Source organism: Scyliorhinus canicula, chromosome 14 (genome assembly GCF_902713615.1).
Source record: "Scyliorhinus canicula chromosome 14, sScyCan1.1, whole genome shotgun sequence".
Classification (NCBI taxonomy): domain Eukaryota; kingdom Metazoa; phylum Chordata; class Chondrichthyes; order Carcharhiniformes; family Scyliorhinidae; genus Scyliorhinus; species Scyliorhinus canicula.
The window spans coordinates 4,380,707-4,403,309 of record NC_052159.1 but is presented as its reverse complement, the minus strand read 5'-3'; the positions used below and the strand labels follow the sequence as shown (position 1 = coordinate 4,403,309).

The window sequence follows — 22,603 nt, the reverse complement described above, 5'->3', positions numbered from 1 at the left end:
GGACTGGGCTACATTCACGACCTTTTGTAGTTTCCTGCGGTCTTGGGCAGAGCAGGTTCCATACCAAGCTGTGATACAACCAGAAAGAATGCTTTCTATGGTGCATCTGTAGAAGTTGGTGAGGATCGTAGCTGACATTCCAAATTTCCTTTTGTCTTCTGAGAAAGTAGAGTCGTTGGTGGGCTTTCTTAACTATAGTGTCGGCATGGGGGGACCAGGACAGGCTGTTGGTGATCTGGACACCTAAAAACTTGAAGCTTTCGACCCTTTCTACTTCGTTCCCATTGATGTAGACAGGGGCATGTTCTCCACTACGCTTCCTGAAGTCGATAACAATCTCCTTCATTTTGTTGATATTGAGAGATTATTGTCGTCGCACCAGTTCACCAGATTCTCTATCTCATTCCTGTCCTCTTTCTCATCATTGTTTGAAATCCGACCCACTATGGTGGTGTCATCAGCAAATTTGAAAATTGCGTTGGAGGGGAATTTGGCCACACAGTCATAGGTGTATAAGGAGTATAATAGGGGGCTGAGGACACAGCCTTGTGGGGCACCGGTGTTGAGGATGATCGTGGAGGAGGTGCTGTTGCCTATCCTTACTGATTGTGGCCTGTGGGTTAGAAAGTTCAGGATCCAGTTGCAGCGGGAGGGGCCGAGGAGTTTGGAGATGAGTTTCGTAGGAATGATGGTGTTGAAGGCTGAGTTGTAGTCGATAAATAGGAGTCTGACATAGGTGTCTTTGTTATCTAGGTGTTCCAGGGTAGAGTGCAGGGCCATGGAGATGGCGTCTGCTGTGGACCTGTTGCAGTGGTAGGCGAACTGTAGTGGATCAAGGCAATCCGGGGGGCTGGAGTTGATTCGTGCCATGACTAACCTTTCGAAGCACTTCATGATGATGGATGTCAGAGCCACTGGACGATAGTCATTAAGGCACGCTGCTTGACTTTTTTTTGGTACAGGGATGATGGTCGTTTTCTTGAAGCAGATAGGGACCTCAGATTGTTGTAAAGAGAGGTTAAAGATGTCTGCGAATACCCCTGCCAGCTGATCCGCGCAAGACCTGAGTGCTCGTCCGGGTACCCCATCCGGGCCAGTGGCTTTCCGTGGATTGAACTTCGAGAAGGCTGCTCTGACGTCTGCAGTGGTGATCTCAGATACAAGTTCATCCACAGCTTGTGGGGTGGAGGGCTCGCTCTCGCTGACCTCTTGCTCAAAGCGTGCATAGAATGCATTGAGCTCATCAGGGTGGGGTGCGTTGGAGCCGACGATTTTACATGCCTTCATCTTGTGGCCTGTTACGTCTTGCAGACCTTGCCATAGACGGCGGGGATTCGTGTGGCTAGCCTGGAACTCGAGCTTGGTCCGGTACTGTCTTTTGGCATCTTTGATGGATTTCTTTCGATCATATCTGGCTTTCTTGTAGAGGTCAGGGTCGCCTGACTTGAACGCCTCAGACCTAGACTTCAGCAAGCAGTGGATATCCCTGTTCGTCCAGGGTTTCCGGTTGAGAAACACGTGGATTTGCTTCTTTGGCGCACACAGTCTTCTACACACTTACTAATGAAGTCAGTTACTGTAGTGGCGTACTTGTTTAGGCTGGTCGCAGTGTTTTGAAATACTGACCAGTCCCGTAGGAGATCATCCGATTCCTCAGACCAACAATGCACGACTTTCTTTGACGGATTCTCCCACTTCAGTTTTTGCTTATAGGCCGGGAGCAGGAGCACAGCCTTGTGGTCAGATAGGGCGGACGATAGAGCGGTACGCATGTTTGATATTTGTGTAGCAGTGGTCGAGGCTGTTTGGGCCTCTGGTGCAACAGATGCCGTGTTGGTGGTAACTTGGTAGTACACTCTTGAGCTTGGCCTGATTGAAGTCCCCAGCTACAATGAACAAGGCTTCGGGATGTTTTGTTTCAAGGCTGTTTGTGGTGGTGAATATTTGGTGAATATTTTGCCTTCCTGTACTTTGCTCCTTACTATATTAACTCTACTAATCCCTGGAGGACTGAGGGTGGTTCTGGGCACACCACACCTTCAAAAGATATATTGGCTTTGGAGAGATTGCAGTGTAGATTTAGCAGAATGATATCTGAATCGCAAGGGTTATAGATGGATCACACAGGTTACGATTGTACTCTCTGGAATTTAGATGACTAAGAGGTGATTTTAAAAATATATATTTCTATTAACCTTTTTTGATTTATACAATCCAGAAATAGAAACCACAATAAAAAAAAATTATTATTATTATAACAGACTCTAAAATCTTACCAATGACCAAAGTCAGGCCTATAATTTCCAATCTTCTGCCTCCCTCCCTTCTTAAACAGGGGTGTTACATTAGCCACTTTCCAGTCCTCTGGGACGCTTCCTGCCTCCAGTGATTCCTGAAAGATCACCACCATTGCCTCCGCAATCTCCTCAGCTATCTCCTTTCGAACCTTGGGCTATATTCCATCCGGTCCAGGTGAATTATCCGCCTTCAGACCTTTCACTTTCACCAGAACCTTCTCCTTAGTGATGGCCACTACACTCCAATTCTCCTGGAGTTCTAGATCCCACTGGTGTCTTCCACTGTGAAGACTGATCAACTAAGTAACTAATCAGTTCACCTGCCATTTCTTAGTTGCCCATTACTATTTCTCCAGCCTCATTATCCAGTGGTCCAATGTCTATTCTTGCCTCTCTCTAACCTTATATATTGAAAAATCTCTTCCTATCTTCTTTTATATTACTAGCTAGCTTGCACTCATATTTCATCTTCTCCCCCTTATTGCTTTTTTAGTTGTCCTCTGCTCGCTTTTAAAAGCTTCCCCCTAATTGCCACTTTGTCTGCTTTTTCTTTTGGTTTTATGCTGTCCTTGACTTCCCTCATCAGCCATGGATGCCTCGTCCTTCCCTCAGCATGGTTCCTCCTCCTTGGGGTGAATTTCTGTTGTGCCTCCCGAATAACCCCAAAAAATCCTGCCATTGCTGTTCTACTGTTAGGCACCCCTTCCCATCAACTCTGGCCAGCTCCTCCCTCGTGTTACCTTTATTTAATTGTATGGAGGTCAGCAGCACCTCCCAGAGCCTCAGACAAGTTCTCAGACCTAGCAGAACATAGAACATAAAGTGCAGAAGGAGGCTATTTGGCCCATCAAGTCTGCACCGACCCACCCAAGCCCTCACTTCCACCCTATTCCCACAACCCAATAAGCCTCCTAACCCTTTTGGACACTAAGGGCAATTTAGCACGGCCAGTCCACGTAACCTGCACGTCCTTGGACTGTGGGAGGAAACCGGAGCACCCGGAGGAAACCCACGCAGACACGGGGAGAATGTGCAGACTCCGCACAGACAGTGACCCAGTGGGGAATCAAACCTGGGACCCTGGTGCTGTGAAGCCACAGTGCTATCCATTTGTGCTACCGTGCTGCCCAGCCACCGCATTTGTAGTTTTTCCTAAAGTTAGAAAAAGTAACATTTGCAATTGGGATCAGGCAAAGGATTCCACTATACATGGACACAATTCACCAGCCTCTTTGAAGACCTGCTCATGACCAGCAACTCGAGGGGAACAAGAGAGGAAGGAGGGAGCAGGGGGAGGAGGTGCGAAGAACAACCAGAGAAAGTGAAGTGGGGGGTGGTGGTGGAATACCCACAGCACAGAAAGGGAAAGGGAAATAAGCACCAAGGGGTGCAAGTACCCACACATGGAAGTCCCGAATTAAATGTAGATTGTATGAAGTTTCTTTTCTGTTGAAAATATTTTTGTTGGTATTTCAAGTAACAGTTACAGAATGAAAAAAAGAAAAAGAGCTGGGTTTCATATGTAGAGTGTCGTACAACAACAAAGAAGAAAACTGTACCGTGGCCATGACTGGGGCTCTAATGCTGGGTAATAATTACATTTTTACAACAATGTTTAATTTTCAGAATGGTGTGTCAGGTTCCGGTGGGGGCTGTCACTCAAGATAAGGGTTGTCTCGAGTTTCCCTCTTCTCTGTCCTGGTGTGGTTGGGGTTCCTCCCCTTGCTCGTCTGCCGCCTTCATTCCGCTGATTGCGGAGGGAGGGGAGACCCCCTCACCCCATTGGGCTTTAGGCCTTCAGTGGAGGATTGGGTCTATTTGATACCCCAGTTTCTCCCCGTAGTGGGGAGCCCTATGCTCCCTCCAGTGGATGGCCTCCTCCCCATTCCTTCCCTGTTCCTCATGAGCTCTCCTCTCTCTGGATGGCTATCCTTATCCCCCTTTTTTTTCTGTTGCCCCCACCAACCACCTTGGACATAGCCTCGAAGAAGGCCATCCAGAATTCCCCAGGTCTGGGGCAGGACCAGAACATGTGGGTGGCCAGACCCTCCCGGCATCTCTCACACTTGTCCTCCACTTCCGGGCAGAACCCGCTCATACGTGTCTTGGTAAGGTATGTTCTATGCACTACCTTAAGCTGCATCAGGCCGAGCCCGGCACAGGAGGAGCTGGAGTTGACTCTGTGTAGTAGCCACCCCCCTCTGTGTTGGCTGCCCAGTGGTAGAACAGAAGATTTGGTAGGGTCAGGCCTCCCACATGCCGCCCTTGTTGTAAAATGGACTTCCGTACTCCAGGCACTCTTCCTCCCAGATAAAGGCCATGATTAGTTTGTCACAGACAGTGCAGAACTTACAGTGCAGAAGGTGGTCAATCTTGGTGAAGAAGGATTTGGGAATGAAGATCAAGAGTGATCTAATACAGAGAGGAACCTTGGTAGTGTGTTCATTTTGATCATCTATCCCATCTTTGCAGGACCCTTTTCACCTCCTCTATCAGGCTGGAGTGGTTCCATTTGTGGAACCTCCTCTAGGTGTGGGATTCTTGGGTCCCGAAGTACCTGAACTTGGTTTGGGTTACTTTAAATGGTAGTTCCTCCAGCTGCGTTTTCCCTTGTTTCTCAAGGGTTTGCTGGGAAGATTTCACTCTTTCCCAGGTTTGTAATCTGAGAAGGCACCGAACTCCCTGAGGAGTCCAGTTATCAGAAAATGAAGCCATCCATGTACATTAGCGCTAACACAGTCAATGCAATGTAAATAGACCACCTGTTTTTGCGATAGTATTTTTGTTTTATCTCCGTCTATTCCGTGTGTTTTCTCTTTTCTTTCTCATGAAGCCGCAGTGCTAACCACTATATTACTGTGCCGCCCTTAATTAACCTGCTGGACTTTAACCTGGTGTTGTGCCCACCCCAGTCCAACGCCGACATCTCCACATGCCTGTTACCTCCAGCTTGCATGCCTGATGCTAAACTACAATTCCCGAAAGGCGCTCCGGCGAATCCTGACTCCATCCTTTTCCGGCCGCCTCACGTGGTTCCCCAGGTAACCGCGCGGCGCCTGCCGGTAATTGTAGGCCGCATCGCGTCCCAGGCGGAAAAACTACAAACGCGGTGGCAGCCGCGCATGCGCAGAGTGAAATATTAAGAGGGGGTAACAAAGCTCAACGCCCACAGCCACAGCGCGATGAAGAGGCGGCGGCGTTGTTGTCTTTGAAGGACCGTGTGACACGGCAGGAGGCGCGGGCATCTTTTATTTATTTTTTTAAATATCGTGCGCTTTTTAAAGAGAAGATAAGATTGTGGTGGCGGTATCTTTATGTTGAGTGGAGATGGGGGACGGCGCGCAGGATGTGAACGCAAACCCGCTGAAAGGTGATAGCCATCCCGATGGAGACCAGGACCTGGAGCGGGCTCTGTACCAGTGGCTGCTGTGGGACCAGGTCAGGCTTCACCTTCCTCTGTCCCCCTCAGTACACAGCCGCGCACACTGTCTATCTACTCTCCTTTCCCACCCAAAATGCGTCCTGCAAGCTACTTGAGCTGCCACTGTTTACATTTAGTCATCGCGCCGCCCGTTTGGCTGCTGCACGCCGTCAGACGGTTGGTATTTGAACGCGTTGCCATTGGCAACACACGCGGCGAGTGGGTACCGACTCATTGAAGGGAGGGGGCAATTGGAGACACCCCTACTGGGCAGGGATGGAGGGGGTTGATGTAATGGGCAAATGGAGGGGGGGGGGGGGAAGGGGTAATGGAATGGGCAATTGGAGACACCCCTTCTGGGCAGGGATGGAGGGGGTTGATGTAATTGGCAATTGGAGGCATCCCTACTGGGGAGGGGTAGAGGGGGGGGGGGGGTTAATGGAATGGGCAATTGGAGACATCCCTACTGGGGAGGGGTAGAGGGGGTTGATGTAATGGGCAAATGGAGGGGGGGGGGGTAATGTAATGGGCAATTGGAGACATCCCTACTGGGGAGGGGGGTTTAATGGAATGGGCAATTGGAGACATCCCTACTGGGGAGGGGTAGAGGGGGTTGATGTAATGGGCAATTGGAGACATCCCTACTGGGGAGGGGTAGAGGGGGGGGGTTTAATGGAATGGGCAATTGGAGGCACCCCTACTGGGGAGGGGTAGAGGGGGGGTTGATGTAATGGGCAATTGGAGACATCCCTACTGGGGAGGGGTAGAGGGGGGGTTTAATGGAATGGGCAATTGGAGGCACCCCTACTGGGGAGGGGTGGGGGGGTTGATATATAATGGGCAGTTGGAGGCACCCCTACTGGGGAGGGGTAGAGGGGGGGTTTAATGGAATGGGCAATTGGAGGCACCCCTACGGGAGGGGTGGGGGGGGGGGTTGATATATAATGGGCAGTTGGAGGCACCCCTACTGGGGAGGGGTAGAAGGGGGGTTAATGGAATGGGCAATTGGAGGCACCCCTACTGGGAAGGAGTGGGGGGATTGATATAATGGGCAATTGGAGGCACCCCTACTGGGGAGGGGTAGAGGGGGTTGATATATAATGAGTTGGGGGGGGGGGTTGATGGGCAATTGGAGGCACCCCTACTGGGGAGGGATGGGGTTTATGTAATGGGCAATTGGACACACCCCAACTGTGGTGCGGTAGAGTGAGGTTGATGTAATGGGCAATTGGAGGTACTCCAACTGTTGGGGGGGGGGGGGGGGTAGAGTGTGGTTGATGTAATGGGCAATTGGAGGTACCCAACTGTGGAGGGGTAGAGTGGGGCTGATTTAATGGGCAATTGGAGGTACCCCAACTGTGGAGAGGTAGAGAGGGTTTATGTAATGGGCAATTGGAGGTACTCCAACTGTTTGGGGGGGGGGGGGGGGTAGAGTGGAGCTGATGTAATGGGCAATTGGAGGTACCCCAACTGTGGAGGGGTAGAGTGGGGCTGATGTAATAGGCAATTGGAGGTACCCCAACTGTGGAGAGGTAGAGGGGGTTTATGTAATGGGCAATTGGAGGTACTCCAACTGTGGGGGGGGGTAGAGTGGGGCTGATGTAATGGGCAATTGGAGGTACCCCAACTGTGGAGGGGTAGAGGGGTTTATGTAATGGGCAATTGGAGGTACCCCAACTGTGGAGGGGTAGAGTGGAGTTGATGTAATGGGCAATTGGATGTACAAAGTTTAAAATTAGAGCAAGGCCATTTAAAGCAAAATGAGGAGATACTTTTATATGAGCCAGTGGAAACCTGGGATTTCTGTCATAATGTATGCTTTGACTATTTAAAAAATATATATTTTAATTGAAATTTTAACGATTTTTACATGAAGTTTACAAAAGACCAAACAAGAACCCATAATAAAAGTAGTAACCCCCTCCATTCCCCCTACCCCCACAATAACATAAACTACCCCTCCACTCTGTCTCACCCCTATTATTTTACACAGGTAATCGGGGTGCGGATCTGGTTTACTTATATAAGAGAGAAAATTAAAAAGTCAACCGAAGTGCCAACAGGCGAGGCTCACTATACGTTTTTACAATTGGCTGCTTCCTCTTTCTTTGGTGACTGTGGGCCTCATCATAGAGATCATAGAATTTACAGTGCAGACGGAGGCCATTCGGCCCATCGAGTCTGCACTGGCCCTTCGAAAGAGCATCCCATTTAAACCCCACTACAGGGGCTGGTTTAGCACAGGGCTAAATCGCTGACTTTTAAGGCAGACCAAGGCAGGCCAGCAGCACGTGTTCAATTCCCGTACCAGCCTCCCCAAACAGGACCGGAATGTGGTGACTAGGGGCTTTTCGCAGTAACCTCTTTTGAAGCCAACTTGTGACAATAAGCGATTTTCATTTTTCACTTCCAATCTATCCAGTAATTCCGTCTAAACTTTGGACACTAAGGGCAATTTAGAATGTCCAATCCACCTGCACATGTTTGGATTGTGGGAGGAAACCGGAGCACCCGGAGGAAATCTACGCAGACACAGGGAGAACGTGCAGACTCCGCACAGACAGTGACCCAAGATGGGAATTGAACCTGAGACCCTGGCGCTGTGAAGCAATAGTGCTAACCACTATGCTACCCTTATTTGGTTGGTCTGCCTCTGCTGCCCTGCCTGCTGTCGGCCATGGCTTGTGCATCTCCAATTGTTGCAACTCCCTCTGACTCTCCTTTTGCCCTCGAGTCTGTCCTACTCTATTATTGGCTGTTGGCTGCAAACAAGTCCTGGAACAAGTTGCTGAATGGCTTCCACGTTTTACTTCAGTTGGAGAAATTCAGACAGGTTAGCCAGCCAGTCTGCAGTTTTGGGCTGTGCTTCTGATTGCCAGCTAAGCAGGATTCTTCGCTGGGCAATTAGGGAGGCAAGGGCGTCTGCCCTCTGCCCCATAAAAGTTCGAGCTGGTCTGATACCCTGAAGACTGCCACTTTGGGGCTTGGCTCCACCCCCATCCCCACAATCTTGGACATTGCCTCAGAAGGCTATCCAGAACATGTGGCCGGGCCTCCCAGGCACTGTTCACATTTGTCCTCCACTTCCGAGAGGAAAGTGCTCATTCGGGTTCTGGCACTTTCAGCTGCATTAGGCTTAGCCTTGTGCATTTGGAGCCCCTCCCCCACCATGATGGATATTTTGGTCAGGCCAAAGTGTTACCTTAGCTGATTACATGCTCAGAGCTTGGCTATTACCAAAGGACTTGTTGAGTGCTTGGATGGCAGCGATGGGGGTGTGGCTGTGGCAAGAGCCTGGAGGGATGTCCCTATCCCAGTGATAGTATTGCAGGTTTGGGAGGGCCAGGCCTCCTGTCCGTGCCCCCACCACCACACAAACACCGTGATCATTTTATTTATCTTGTTAAGAAAACAGAAGCATTTGTAAGGGCTAGAAGGCTGGAACAGACAAAGCCCGTGAGGACTATAAGGAAAGTAGGAAGGAACTTGAGCAAGGAGTCAGGATGGCTAAAAGGGGTCACGAAAAGTCATTGGCAAACAGGATTAAGGAGAATCCCAGGCCTTTTTATACATTTTTATAAAGAGCAACAGGTTAGTCAGGAAAAGGATTGACCCACTCGAGCACAGGGGAGGACATTTATGTGTGCAGCCAGTGGAGGTACTAAATGAGTACTTTGCATCTGTATTCACCAAAAAGAAGGACTTGGTGGATGGTAAGTCTGGGGAAGGGTGTGTGGATAGACTGGGTCACATTGAAATCAAAAAGGAGGTGTTGGACGTCTTGAAAAACATTAAGGTAGATAAGTCCCAGGGACTGATGGGATCCATCCCATAATACTGAGGGAGGCAAGGGAGGAAATTGCTGGGGCCTTGACGGAAATCTTTGTATCCTAACTGGCTACAGGTGAGATCCCAGAGGACTGGAGAACAGCTAATGTTGTTCCTTCGTTTAAGAAGGGTAGCAAGGATAATCCACAAAATTGCAGTTAGTGGTCGGGAAATTATTGGAGAGGATATTTTTTTCAAAATTCATTTACGGGTGAGTAGGGTAAACTCAACCGCAACATGTGCCAGGCTCGGCCTGATTCAATTTAAGGTCGTTCACCGGGCCCACATGACAGTAGCTCGGATGAGCAAATTCTTTGGGGGTAGAGGATAAGTGCGCTAGATGCGCGGGAGGACCAGCGAACCACGTTCACATGTTTTGGGCATGTCCTAAGCTTAGGGGGTACTGGGAGGGATTTGCGGGGATCATGTCCCGGGTGCTAAAAACAAGGGTGGTGGTGAGTCCAGGGGTGGCAATTTTCGCGGTTTCGGAGGACCCGGGAGTCCAGGGGGAGAAAGAGGCCGATGTTTTGGCCTTTGCTTCCCTAATAGCCCGGTGGCGAATACTGCTGGCATGGAGGGACTCAAAACCCCCGAAGACCGAATTATGGCTTTCGGACATGTCAAGTTTTCTGGGTATGGAAAAAATTAAGTTCGCCTTGAGGGGATCTGTACTGGGGTTCGTCCGAAGGTGGCAACCATTCATCGACTTCTTCGCGGGAGAGTGAACGTCGGGAGGGGGGGAGATTAGAGTAGAGTAGGAGGGATAAATAGGCGGGTAGTGTCTATGGGAGAGGAGCGGGCTTATGCAGTATGGTTTGATTGAAGTATTGATTTTACGTTGATGTTTGCACATTTTTGCTTTTTTTTTTGTTATCTGTAACTTTACAATGCTGAAAAATACCTCAATAAAATTGTTTTTAAAAAAAATTAATTTACGGGACCGACATCGCTGGCTATTGCCCATCCCTAATTGCTCTTCAGAAGGTGGTGGTGAGTTGCCACCTTGAACCGCTGCAGCCCTTCTGGTGTAGGTACACCCACTGTGCTGTTAGAGACGGAGTTCCAGGATTTTGTCCCAGCGACAGCAAAGGAACGGCGATATATTTCCAAGTCAGGGTGGTGACTTGGAGGGGAACCTCCAGGTGGTAGGGTTCCCAGGTATCTGCTGTTCTTGTCCTTCTAGATAGTAGTGGCCGTGGGTTTGGAAGATGCTGTCTAAGGAACCTTGGTGAGTTACTGCAGTGCATCTTGCAGATGGTACACACGGCTGCCACTGTTCGTTGGTGGTGGAGGTTTTGAATGTTTGTGGAAGGACGAACAATCAAGCGGGCTGCTTTGTCGTGGGTGGTGTCGAGCTTCTTGTTGGAGCTGCACTCATCCAGGCAAGTGGAGAGTATTCCATTACGCACCTGACTTGTGCCTTGCAGATGGTGGACAGGCTTTGGGGGTCAGATGGTGTGTTACGTGCCATAGGGTTCCTAGCCTTTGACCTGCCCTGGTAGCCACAGTATTAATATGGCTGGTCCAGTTCACTTTGTGATCAATGATAACCCCCAGGATGTTGATTGTGGGGGATTCAGCGTTGGCAATGCCATTGGGGGATTCAGCGATGGCAATGCCATTGAATGTCAAGGGGCGATGGTTAGATTCTCTCTTGTAGGCGATGGTCATTGCCTGGCACTTGTGTGGCACAAATGTAATTTGCCACTTGTCAGTCTAAGCCTGGATATTGTCCAGGTCTTGCTGCATTTGGACATGGACTGCTCCATTATCTGAGGAGTCGTGAATGGTGCTGAGCATTGTGCAGTTATCCACAAACATCCCCACTTCTGACCTTATGATGGAAGGCAGGTCATTGATGAAGCAGCTGAAGATGATTGGGCCTAGGACAGTACCCTGAGGGACTCCTGCAGTGATGTTCTGAATTGATAGGATTGACCACCAACCACCACAATCATCTTCCTTTGTGCCAGGTATGACTCAAACTAGCAGAGAGTTTTCCCCTGATTTCCATTGACTCCAGTTTAGCTAGGGATCCTTGATCGATATTTTCATAGAATTTACAGTGCGGTATGATGCCATACTCGGTCAAATGCTGCCTTAATGTCAAGGGCAGTCACTTTCATCTCACCTCTGGCATTCAGCTCTTTTGACCATGTCTGAACCAAGACTGTAATGAGGTCAGGAGCTGAGTGACCCTGACGGAACCCAAACTGAGCATCCATGAGCAGGTTCTTGCCGAGTAAGTGCCGCTTGATACCTCTGCTGATGACTCCTTCCACTCATCACTCTTGGTGATGGACATTGAAGCCTCCCATCCAGAGCATATTCTGTGCTCTTACCACCCTCCGTGCTTCCTCCAAGTGGTGTTCAACATGGAGGAGTACTGATCTTTCCCAACAATTTCACTATCACTGACCTCAAGCTCACTGGCCTATAATGAAATGAAAATCGCTTATTGTCACGAGTAGGCTTCAATGAAGTTTACCGTGAAAAGCCCTTAGTCGCCACATTCCGGCGCCTGTTCGGGAAGGCTGGTACGGGAATTGAACCGTGCTGCTGGCCTGCCTTGGTCTGCTTTAAAAGCCAGCGATTTAGCCCAGTGTGCTAAACCAGCCCCTGGTTACCCGTATTATCCTTGCACCCCTTCTTAAATAACGGTACAACATTGGCTATCCTCCAATCCTCTGGGATCACACCTGGGCCTATGAGGACACAAAGATTTCTGTCAGAGGCCCAGCGATTTAATCTCTTGTCTCCCTCAGTAATCTGGGATAGATGCCATCTAGTCCTGGGGATCTGTCTACCGTAATGCTTTTTAACACACCTAACACTTCTTCCCTCGTAATAACCACCTGTTATAAGGCGGCGACCTGTTCTAAGGTTAGCGCAGGTACAAAAGGAGATTGAAAGCATGCTTAAGACGGAAAATCATCAAAGTGAGTTGCTGCAATTAGAGCTCACCAATTATTATGGTACCAAAACCAGATGGAACACAACGATTGTGTGTGGACTATCGTAAGGTCATGCAGTTACAAAGTCAGATTTGTGCACTATTCCTTGTTTGGAAGACTGTTCAAAAGGTTCGACAAGCACATTTTATTAACAAGTTTGACTTAAAGGATATTGGCGAGTACCTTTATCAGACAGGGTAAAGGAGGTTTCGGCTTTTATGATGCCAAATGGTCTGTATCAATTTCAGGTCATGCTATTCGGAATGAATAAGGTGGCAGCAATATTCCAAAGATTAACCAGCCAGGTCATTTCTAGACTAAACAATTGTGCAGTATATAGTGATTATTTTGTGGTGTTCAGTGAAACATGGAAGGAGCGTTTGGAACATTTAAAACAATGATAGGAAGCTGTATTGGTAAATTTGGCCAGGAGTGAATTTGCAAAAGCTCAAGTCACCTTCTAGGGCCATACCATTGGACGTGGTCAGATGGCATCATGCAATGTGATGACGAAAGCTATTGGAGAATTCCCAATATCATTGACTAGGAGAGACGTTCTGAAGTTTCTGGGCATGACTGGTTTCTACCATAAATTCATGCCAAATTTCAGCAGCGTGGTTGCTCTACTGACGACTTCTTTATTTAAAAAAAAAAGCTTCAATGGACAGCAGAATGTCAGGCGGCATTTGATAACATGAAAACCGTGTTAACCATTGCACCAGTGTTGATAATTATGCCAAGCCATTTAAGGTGGCAATTGAAACAAGTGATGTGGGTGTGGGTGTTGTACAGTTGCAGGAAGGTGAAGAAGGAATTGAAAGACCAATTGGGTATTTTTCTAGAAAACTCAACATTCACCAACAAAAATATTCGACCATTGAGTTTGGTATTGGCGCTACAGTATTTTAACATCTATGTTAGAAACAATTTATCTGACACAATTGTATACATGAATTCTAATCCATTGAAATTCTTGGACAGATTTGAAACACAAAGCGCAAGACTCCATTCAGATGGAGTTTATTATTACAACCGTTTAATTTACAGATTTTCCATGTGATAGGAAGAGAAAATATGGTTGCTGTTGTTTTATCACGACTATAATGTGTGAGAAGACTAAAATTGACTATATTTAGGTGATGTTTGCCTGTTACAAAATGTAGAATGATATATTGTATAAAATGGAAGTTGTATGTAATCTTAAACGTTTAACATTAAAAGAGTTTTGGAAAAATAAGCCATTTTTACATTGGATCATTTTCTTTAAGTTGGGAGCTGTGACGATTGGAAGATTTTAGGAAAATTGTATTGTAAATGTAGTAGACAATTTAAAAGTTAAAAGCCTTGGTTAGTGTGTGTTTGACTGCAGATGTCATGTTTTTTAAGAAAATAATTCTATTTGCAGAGCCTGGGTTTTTTTAGCAGGCAGAAAATTAATGTGTTTATTAGTCTGGGCTAATGCTCAGTGGATTAACTGGAGAGATCCCTGGGGAGTTAATGTGCTTTTGCAGCCTGCAGAGATAGTGGGCGGGATTCTCCGTTTGCCGACGCCAGAATCATGAAAGGCAATTGGTCAGAGAATAGGTTCTGACTCCAAAATTGCAGTGGATGCCGATTTGATGCCAAATTGCGATTCTCTATCATCTCGACAGCAGCGTCAATGCGTATCATAATGCAAGTACAGTGGACACCGTTTTCATATCATTAGCGAGCATGGCCTCTGCAATGCTCCGCTTCCCATGGGCCGACGGCTTGGTTCACTTGTGCTTTTAAAAATCATGAAACCGGCGTGGTGGCTTCTGAGGAAGGGGGCGGAGGTATGGAATGTGTCCAACATCGCCATAGTTTTCTGACAGTTGTGCCGCTGGAAAACTGCTTCTGCCGGGGGATGGAGGGGGGGGGGGGGGGGGGGGGGGGGGGAGTAGCGAGCGGTGGCAGGAGGCAGGGGAGGGAGGCACGGAACACCATTGTCGCAGCCGGCAAGGTGCCTGCTGCTGACAGCCCACTCTGAACTTAGGGCCATGGGTCGTATGGGTCCCCCCCCTGGGTGCCCTCTGGCCCCAGCTGACCCATCAGCTGTATGGGTGCGCACCAGCACAATCAGTGCCATCTTGTTGGCTGGGATGAGTGTGTATGGGGAGTGTAATGTGTATGCCCGGCTGCGGCGTCTTAGCCTCCTGAGTGTCAGTCATGGACCCGGTGAATCCCGCACCTTTTTTCATTGGAATCGATTGTGTTCCACGTGGCGCCGGTGCTAGCCCATTAACAGTAGCGGAATCGGTCCAGGTGTGGCGGCAGTTTTGCTGTCGTGAAAGTCCACAAATTCTGCATTGGCGTCAACACTTTGTCTCCGAAACGGAGAATCCCGACAAGTATTTTTGTCAGCTTGGGGAGATGAGGTTATTGCAGGGTGCAGCTCCGAGGGGAATAATATTTTAAAGCAGAGCAGTCTTGTCTGAAGACGAGGAAGAGGCTGAAACACCTTAGTTGAAGCAGCTATTTGAAGATATTCAGTCAGAATCTTAAGGGGTTCCAACCGGAGCCAAACCTTTATTATTGTCACAAGTAGGCTTACATTAACACTGCAATGAAGTTACTGTGAAAAGCCCCTAGTCGCCACATTCCGGCGCCTGTTCAGGTACACAGGGAGAACTCAGAATGTCCAATTCACCTAACAAGCACGTCTTTCGAGACTGTTTCATAAATCAAGTATTATTCTATTCCCAGCTAATTTTAAACTGGATTAATATCTGTATGTTTCTTTTGTTGTTTAATAGGAAATTGTATAGTTGTGTGAAAGGGTAATTGGAAGCTGTTCTTTTCAGGTTTGAAGTTAAAAGTTTAATATTAGATTCATAATAAAGGACTTCCAATGGCAGCATGTAGGAGGCAGTCGCACGTTGGGTAGCTCCTGCACAAGGCTTGATTTTAAAAAAAAATTTAATGCCCGGTTCCAGGGCAAATTTTCATTAAATAAGTGCAGGAAGACATGAGGAAGAAGGAGGATGTCCAAGAACCAAAGGAAAGCCGCCGTAAAGAAGGGGGCGAGTGAAGGTTCGCCGTTGGGTGGAAAGGTCGGCTCGGCAACTGGAAAGATGGCGATGGCTGGGTCGCTGGGTGGGGTCGCATGTTCACGGCAGAAAAGATGACTGAGATGATAGTTTTGCAATTTGAGAAACAGTTCGCAAAGGGCATGGAGGCGATGAGGAAGTAGATAATGGTGGCATTAAATGGGCTAGTGGAGGAGGCGATTGCCCCAGTGAAGGCGGCAGTGTTGAAGACATCGGTTGAGGTGCGGGAGCAGGGTGAGAAGCTGAAGGGATTGGAGGAGGCCTTGTCACAACACAGCAATCAGCTCACTTCGATGGATGAGGAGCTGCAGAGGGTGATGGAGGCCAACGAAGGTCTGCGAGGCAAGGTGGAGGATTTGGAAATCCAGACGGAAAAATCTGAGGATCATGGGCCTGCCCGAAGGGATGGAGGCCTCGAGGCCGACGGAGTACTTTGCCAAGTGGTTGGCGGAGCTGTTGGGGGAGGGGGAAGATCCCTCCCGGTATAAACTGGATTGGGCTCATATGTCGTTGAGGCCTAAACCAAAGGCGAATGAGCCGCCAAGAGCGGTGAGTATTTGTTTCCATAGGTACCTATTGAAGGAGTAGTCCTGTGTTTAGCAAAGCAGAAGATGGAGGTGCAGTGGGCTGGAGCTGGTATACGCATATACCAGGACTTGATCGTGGAGTCAGCAAGGAGGAGGGCGGCTTTCGGCCGAGTGAAGGCGGCACTGTATAACAGCAGGGTGCGGTTCGGCATTTTGTACCCAGCTAAGTTGAGGGTGACCTACAACTCCAAAGACTTTTATTTCGAGACGGTGGATGCGGCAGTGGTGTTTGTGAAGGCAGAATGTTGGCGCAGAAGTGATAAATGGGACTCAGGATTGGTCTTGGACTGAGGATAGGGGGAGTTGAAGATTGTGTGTGTATTGTGGGGGTTGGAGGGAGGTTTTCAGGGTCATCTCAGGGGTAGCCCTAGCTGCCATTTTTGGGTGGCGTCTTAAACTAAACTAAAATATTAGGGTTTTGATCCAATATCCTAGCTACTGTTAGGGTCTGATCTGGGATTATAATAGAGGTTACAATTAGATCAGCCGCGATTGTGTCAAATGGCAGAGCAGGCTCAATGGGCTAAGTGGATAAAAAAAGATTCTATCAAGAATGCAGGCTATCCTTCAACCTATCGTTTTGTTTTGTTGTTGCTTAATTTGTGGGGTGAAGGGAGAGAGCTCCTAGAAGTAGTCTGGATCGGATGGGACAAATGGGAGGAGTGTGAACGTCTACTTTTAGTATTTGGGGATCTGAAGGACTTCAAAAGTTGTTTGCAATTTTGAACTCGACTACAGGGAGGATGTTAAAGTAATAGGGTACCATGTCGACAGGTTTGTGTCTGGTTTGAGAAAATACTAATATGAAGAAAGACTTTCAAAATTTGAGGCTGATTTAATTAGAACAGAGGAGATTGCGTGGTGATTTGATGGAACATTTTACAATTTTGAAGATATCGGAGGAACTAGATAGACACAGATTATATCCAATCTCTCGTGGGGGCCGGGTGCAATCCATTTACGTGAACTATGAACAGACCACGCACACCAAACAATTTGAGTAAATGCTCGGACTCCGCTTAACTTACTCTCTTCAACTTTAAACCTTTTTTTTTAATAAACAAAAATGGGTTGCAATGTTTAGCCTTCCTCCACTGCTTAACCCTTTCTATTGAGAAGAAATGTTGTTCCTTTCTCAGAGTTACAAAGCCAATGCAGAGTGGACAGGGCGAGCCCTTAATCTGTCTCCTTGCTAAATCGAGATCTGTAAAATAATGAGGGACATAAAGTAGATAGTCAATATCTTTTCCCAAAGTAGGGGAGTCTAAAACTAGAGAGCATAAGAGGGGGAGATACAAAAGGGTCCAGGGTGGTGAGTGCCGGGAACGAGCAGCCAAAGGCAGTAGTAGAGGCAGGTATAATTTTGTCCTTCAAAAAGCATTTAGACTCTGGGGTAGAGAATTCCACAGATTCAGAACCCTTTGGGAAAAGTAGTTTTTCCTCAACTCTGTTTTAAATTTGCTACCTCTCATCCTAAGATTATGACCTTCCGTTCTAGCATGCCCCACCAGAGGAAGCATCCGCTCCACGTCACATTATCCATACCTTTTAACATCTTGTACACCTCAATTTGATCTCCCCTCATTCTTCTAAACTCGAGAGAGTATTGGCCTAAACTGCTCAATCTCTCTTCATAAGACAAGCCCCTTGGGCGGAAGAGTCGGAGAATCGCCTGGGGCCGGTGTCAATCCCGCCCCCCCCGTGTCGCAAATTCTCCGCCCCCCCGAGATTCGAGGGGGCAGGAATCGCGCGGGTCGGCGGTCCCCCGCGGCGATTCTCCGGCCAGCGATGGGCCGAAGTCCCGCCACTGACAGGCCTTTCCCGCCGGCGTGGTTTAAACTACCTCTGGTACCGGCGGGATTGGCGGCGCGGTCGGGCTCCGGGGTGGGGGATGGGGGCGCTCTGACCCCGTGGGGTGCCCCCACGGTGGCCTGTGCCGTGGGGGCACTCTTTTTCTTCCGCCCCCGCCATGGCCTTCGCTATGACGGGGGGGGAAGAGACCTCCTCCCCTGCGCATGCGCTGGTATGACGTCAGCAGCCGCTGATGCTTCGGCGCATGCATGGACTTCTGCCGGCCGGCGAAGGCCTTTCGGCCCCGGCTGGCGGGGCACCAAAGGCCGTTCGCGCCGGCCGGCGGAGCGGGAACCACTCCGGCGCAGGCCTAAAGGTGCGCCGGGTAGGGGAGAATCCCGGCCTTTATCTCTGGAATCAACCTAGTGAACCACTTCCTGAACTGCCTCCGATGCCACTACATCTTTCCTCAAATAAGGGGACCAAAACTGTGCGCAATACACTTTCTAGGTGTGGTATCACCAATGCCTTGTATAGTTGCAACAACACTTCCTTACCTTTTAAACTATTCCTTTAGCTATAAATGCCAACATTCCATTTGTAGGATTGAGATCTGATGGGCCAAATAGCCTGTTTCCATATTTCTGTTTATTAACTGACTTCCACCATCGCACCATAATGACTTGGAGTATAAAAGAGAAAAGCACTTTCTGATCTTTGCAATAGTCCCACGTTTGTAAATATTAAACACAGATACTGTTGCACTTTGGTAATGCCTCCCATGAAGAAAGACCAGCAGAGAGAAAACAAAAATGGTGTGACTTACATGAGTACAGAATGGAACAGGCGAACAACATCACAGCTAGCTTAATACAGTCATTAAACAGAACTAGATACTCGTGCTGCCCCTCCTGAGACCGAGGGAGAAACCAAATAGAATAATGAAAACCTGACAAAATGGTGCACATCCTCTCAGGCCACCAAACCCGTAGCCAATGTGAGAAATCAGGATAAATTTCCTGCGCACCAACGTACATCCCACTTAACTCTAGCAGCACCAACTGAACCAACAACCCATCACAACCTCCTCTTTCCACATATCAGATCCATCTGCACCCATGTAGGAACGAAGAGTGGATTCGTCATACCCATCATTACAAAAATAAAAGAAAATACATGAAAACCCCAATTCTAAGGGGAATTACATACATACCACACAACGTAACGAAACCCCAAGAACAGACTATGACCAAGCCTTCAGGGCCTTCCACAGTTGAAAAGAAAGAAAGGCAGAGCAAAAAAAAAACGCAGAACGATTTCACCAGATGACAACACCCATCCGTGAAGAGGAGAATAGGCCAATCAACAAAAAGGTGACCTATTCCCCAGGGGAATAACAGGATATCCACCAAGATACAGAGGTCATCCCATTCCCTGACTTCCATGTACCAGAGGGGCAAAGAAAACCCAGCCTCCCAAGAACCCCCTGCAATCCCCTTTAACCGAGGCATCACAAACTCCATGGGGGGGGTAGCAGCATAATAGCTACAGCACCGGGCCTGGCCCAGCCAGCACCAAACAATATACAAGAAACTATACACTTGCACAACCCAAAAACCTGCACGCCCACCGAACCTGTACCTTTCCAATCTCCTCCAGGGCAGCGCACCATAAGAGAATGATTCCAACAAGCGCATGGGGGGGACGGGGATCCGTGGAGATTTGGGTCAAGCAGTAAGGAGTTTTCATTTTACTCCCATGTACACAAGGTATATTCCCGGATAGACTTCTTTGTGTTGGACAAACCGCTGCTGGCTGAGGAAGTAGATGCTGAATATTCAGCAATTGTGGTGTCAGACCATGCCCCACACTGGGTAGACCTGCAAGTCAATAAAAGGAAAGGCTCAGCGGTCGCAATGGAGGTTGAATGAGGAGCTGTTAGCGGAGGAGGACGTGTGCGAGCGGGTGAGGGAGGCCATTCGGGGGTATATAAAGATCAATGACACGAGTGAGGTTTCGGCTTGGGTGGCATGGGAGGCACTGAAAGCGGTTATTAGGGGGAACTCCTCTCAATTTGGGCACATAAGGTGAAGACTGAGCGGGCGAAGTTGGACAGGCTGGTCGGTGAAATTTTACAGGTGGACAGGAGGTATGCGGAGTCTCCGGATGACTGGCTTCTGAAGGAGCGTCAGGGACTGCAGCTGGAATTTGGGCTCCTGTCCACAGGTAAGGCGGAGGGACAGCTGAGGAGGGTGAAGGGGGTGGTGTATGAATATGGGAAAAAGCCAGCAGGATGCTGGCGCATCAGCTGAGGAAACAGGAGGTTGCGAGAGAGATTGGGAAAGTAAAGGATGCAGGGAGGAAGTTGGTTTTGGATCCGGCAGGGGTGAATGATGTGTTTCGGGAGTTTTACAGAAGATTGTACAAGTCGGAACCCCCAGCCGGTGAGAAGGAGATGTAACGATTCCTAGGGGGGGGGGGTGGGTGGGGGGGCGGCTGGAGTTCCCAAGGATAGATGAGTTGGCGGAGGGTTTGGGAGCTCCAATTGGGCTGGGGAGGTTATAGACTGGTTGGGGGCGATGCAATCGGGTAAGGCCCCGGGACCTGATGGATACCCGGTTGAGTTTTATAAAACGTTTTCCGGGCTGTTGGGGCTGCTCCTGGTAAAGGCTTTTGATGAGTCAACGGAGCTGAGAGAGCTCTCTCTCTCTCGCTCTCGCTCTCTCTCTGCCTCTCTCTCTCTCTGCCCCTCTCCCTCTCTGTCTCTGCCTCTCTCTCTCTCGCTCTCGCTCTCTCGCTCTCTCGCTCTCTCTCTCTCTCTCTCTCTCTCTCTCTCTCTCTCTCTCTCTCTCTCTCTCTCTCTCTCTCTCGCTCCCCCCCCCCCCCAAACGATATCGCAGGCATCGAGCTCCCTTATTTTGAAGCGGGATAAGGATCTGGAGAGTTGTGGGTCGTATAGACCGATCTCCCTGTTGAATATAGATGCTAAATTGCTGGCAAAGGTCTTGGCCATGGGTGGGGGGTGGTGGTGGTGGAGCACAGGGTCTCGCTCTGTGCGGACGATTTGCTCCTGTATATAATAGACCCGTTGGGGGGGGGGGGGTTTCAGGAATTATGGAACTACTGGAGGAATTTGGCCTGTTCTCAGGCTACAAACTAAACATGAGCAAGAGCAAGGTGATCAAGGCAAGGGGGTAGGAGACGAGCCTGAGGGAGATAGCGTTCAAAGTAGTGGGAAGGTGTTTTAGGTATCTGGGGATTCGGGTGGCAAGGGACTGGGGCCAGCTTCATAAACTAAATTTGGGTAGGGTGGGAACAGATTTCGGTACCTGCAGTTACGGGACTTTGTCTGGAGGCAGGTTCCAAGCTTCCCTCACCTCCCTCTAAGGGGACTACAGTATATGGTGATCTCAAAAACAGGGGTTGGAGAGGGTAGGGTTTCGGAAATATATAAGGAATTGATGGAGTGGACGGGGTCACAATCGGGAAGGTGAAGAGGAAGTGGGAGGGCGGGTTTGCGGGGGGGGGGGGGGAATTTGAAGTTGGGCTATTGGAGAAGGTCCTGAGGAGAGTCAATGCATCCTCGTGTGTGCCAAGTTTAGCTTGATCAAGTTCAAGGTGGTCCACAGGACTCATATGACTGGCCCGGCTGAGTAGGTTTTTTGAGGAGGTGGAGGACAGGTGTGGGAGGTGCGGGGGAAGTCTGGCGTATCATGTACATATGTTTTGGCCGTGTCCGAAGCTGAGGGGATTTTGCAAGGGATTCGCAGATACATAACATAGAACATACAGTGCAGAAGGAGGGCATTGGGCCCATCGAGACTGCACCGAACCACTTAAGCCCTCACTTCCACCCTATCCCCATAACCCAATAACCCCTCCTAACCTTTTTGGTCACTAAGGGCTATTTAGCACGGCCAATCCACCTAACCTGCAAGTCTTTGGACTGTGGGAGGAAACCAGAGTACCCGGAGGAAACCCACGCAGACACGGGGAGAACGTGCAGACTCCGCACAGTGACCCAGCAGGGAAATCGAACCTGGGACCCTGGCGCTGTGAAGCCACAGTGCTATCCACTTGTGTTACCCTGCTGCTCTGTCATGTTAGAGGTCGTGGAAGGGAGGGTGACTCCGAGCCCAGGGGTGGCAATATTTGGAGTGTCGGAGGATCCGGGAGCCCAGGGAGGGAGAGAGGCTGACGTTTTGGCCTTTGCCTCCCTGGTGGCCCGGAGACGGTTTTGCTGGGATGGAGGGACTTGGAGCCTCCAAAGTCGGGGGTGTGGGTCAGTGACATGGCAGAGTTTCTCAGGCTGGAGAAAATGAAGTTCGCCTTGAGGGGTTCAATACAGGGGTTCGCTCGGAGGTGGCAGCTATTCATCGACTTCTTCAAGGAAAACTGACCGTCAGCGGGGGGGGAGGGGATGTGGGGGAAATGGGATACATGGAAGTGGAGAATAAGAGCAAGGAATCTAATAGATGGGTAGCTAGGAGTTAGGGTGGGGGGAAGTTGGGTATGTTACTGTGGGGTTTTTACGTTTGTTGGACTATTCTGTTATTTAGAATGTTAATATGTTAAATGTTAAAATTATAAATGCCTCAATAAAATGTTGCCCCAGAAAAATGAGAATGTTTCCAGCCCCGGCCAGAGGTGGGAG

General features: G+C 49.0%; 1 protein-coding gene across 1 annotated transcript in view; it reads left to right on the top strand.

Annotated features, from left to right (window-relative positions):
- Positions 1-5,434: 5,434 nt before the first annotated feature.
- Positions 5,435-22,603, top strand: part of pgm2l1 (phosphoglucomutase 2-like 1) — a 174,181-nt gene continuing 157,012 nt past the window's right edge. The window contains exon 1 of the mRNA XM_038818972.1: positions 5,435-5,735. Within this exon, the coding sequence (XP_038674900.1) occupies positions 5,625-5,735 (111 nt within the window). The 5' untranslated portion in view covers positions 5,435-5,624. The remainder of the gene's footprint in view (positions 5,736-22,603) is intronic.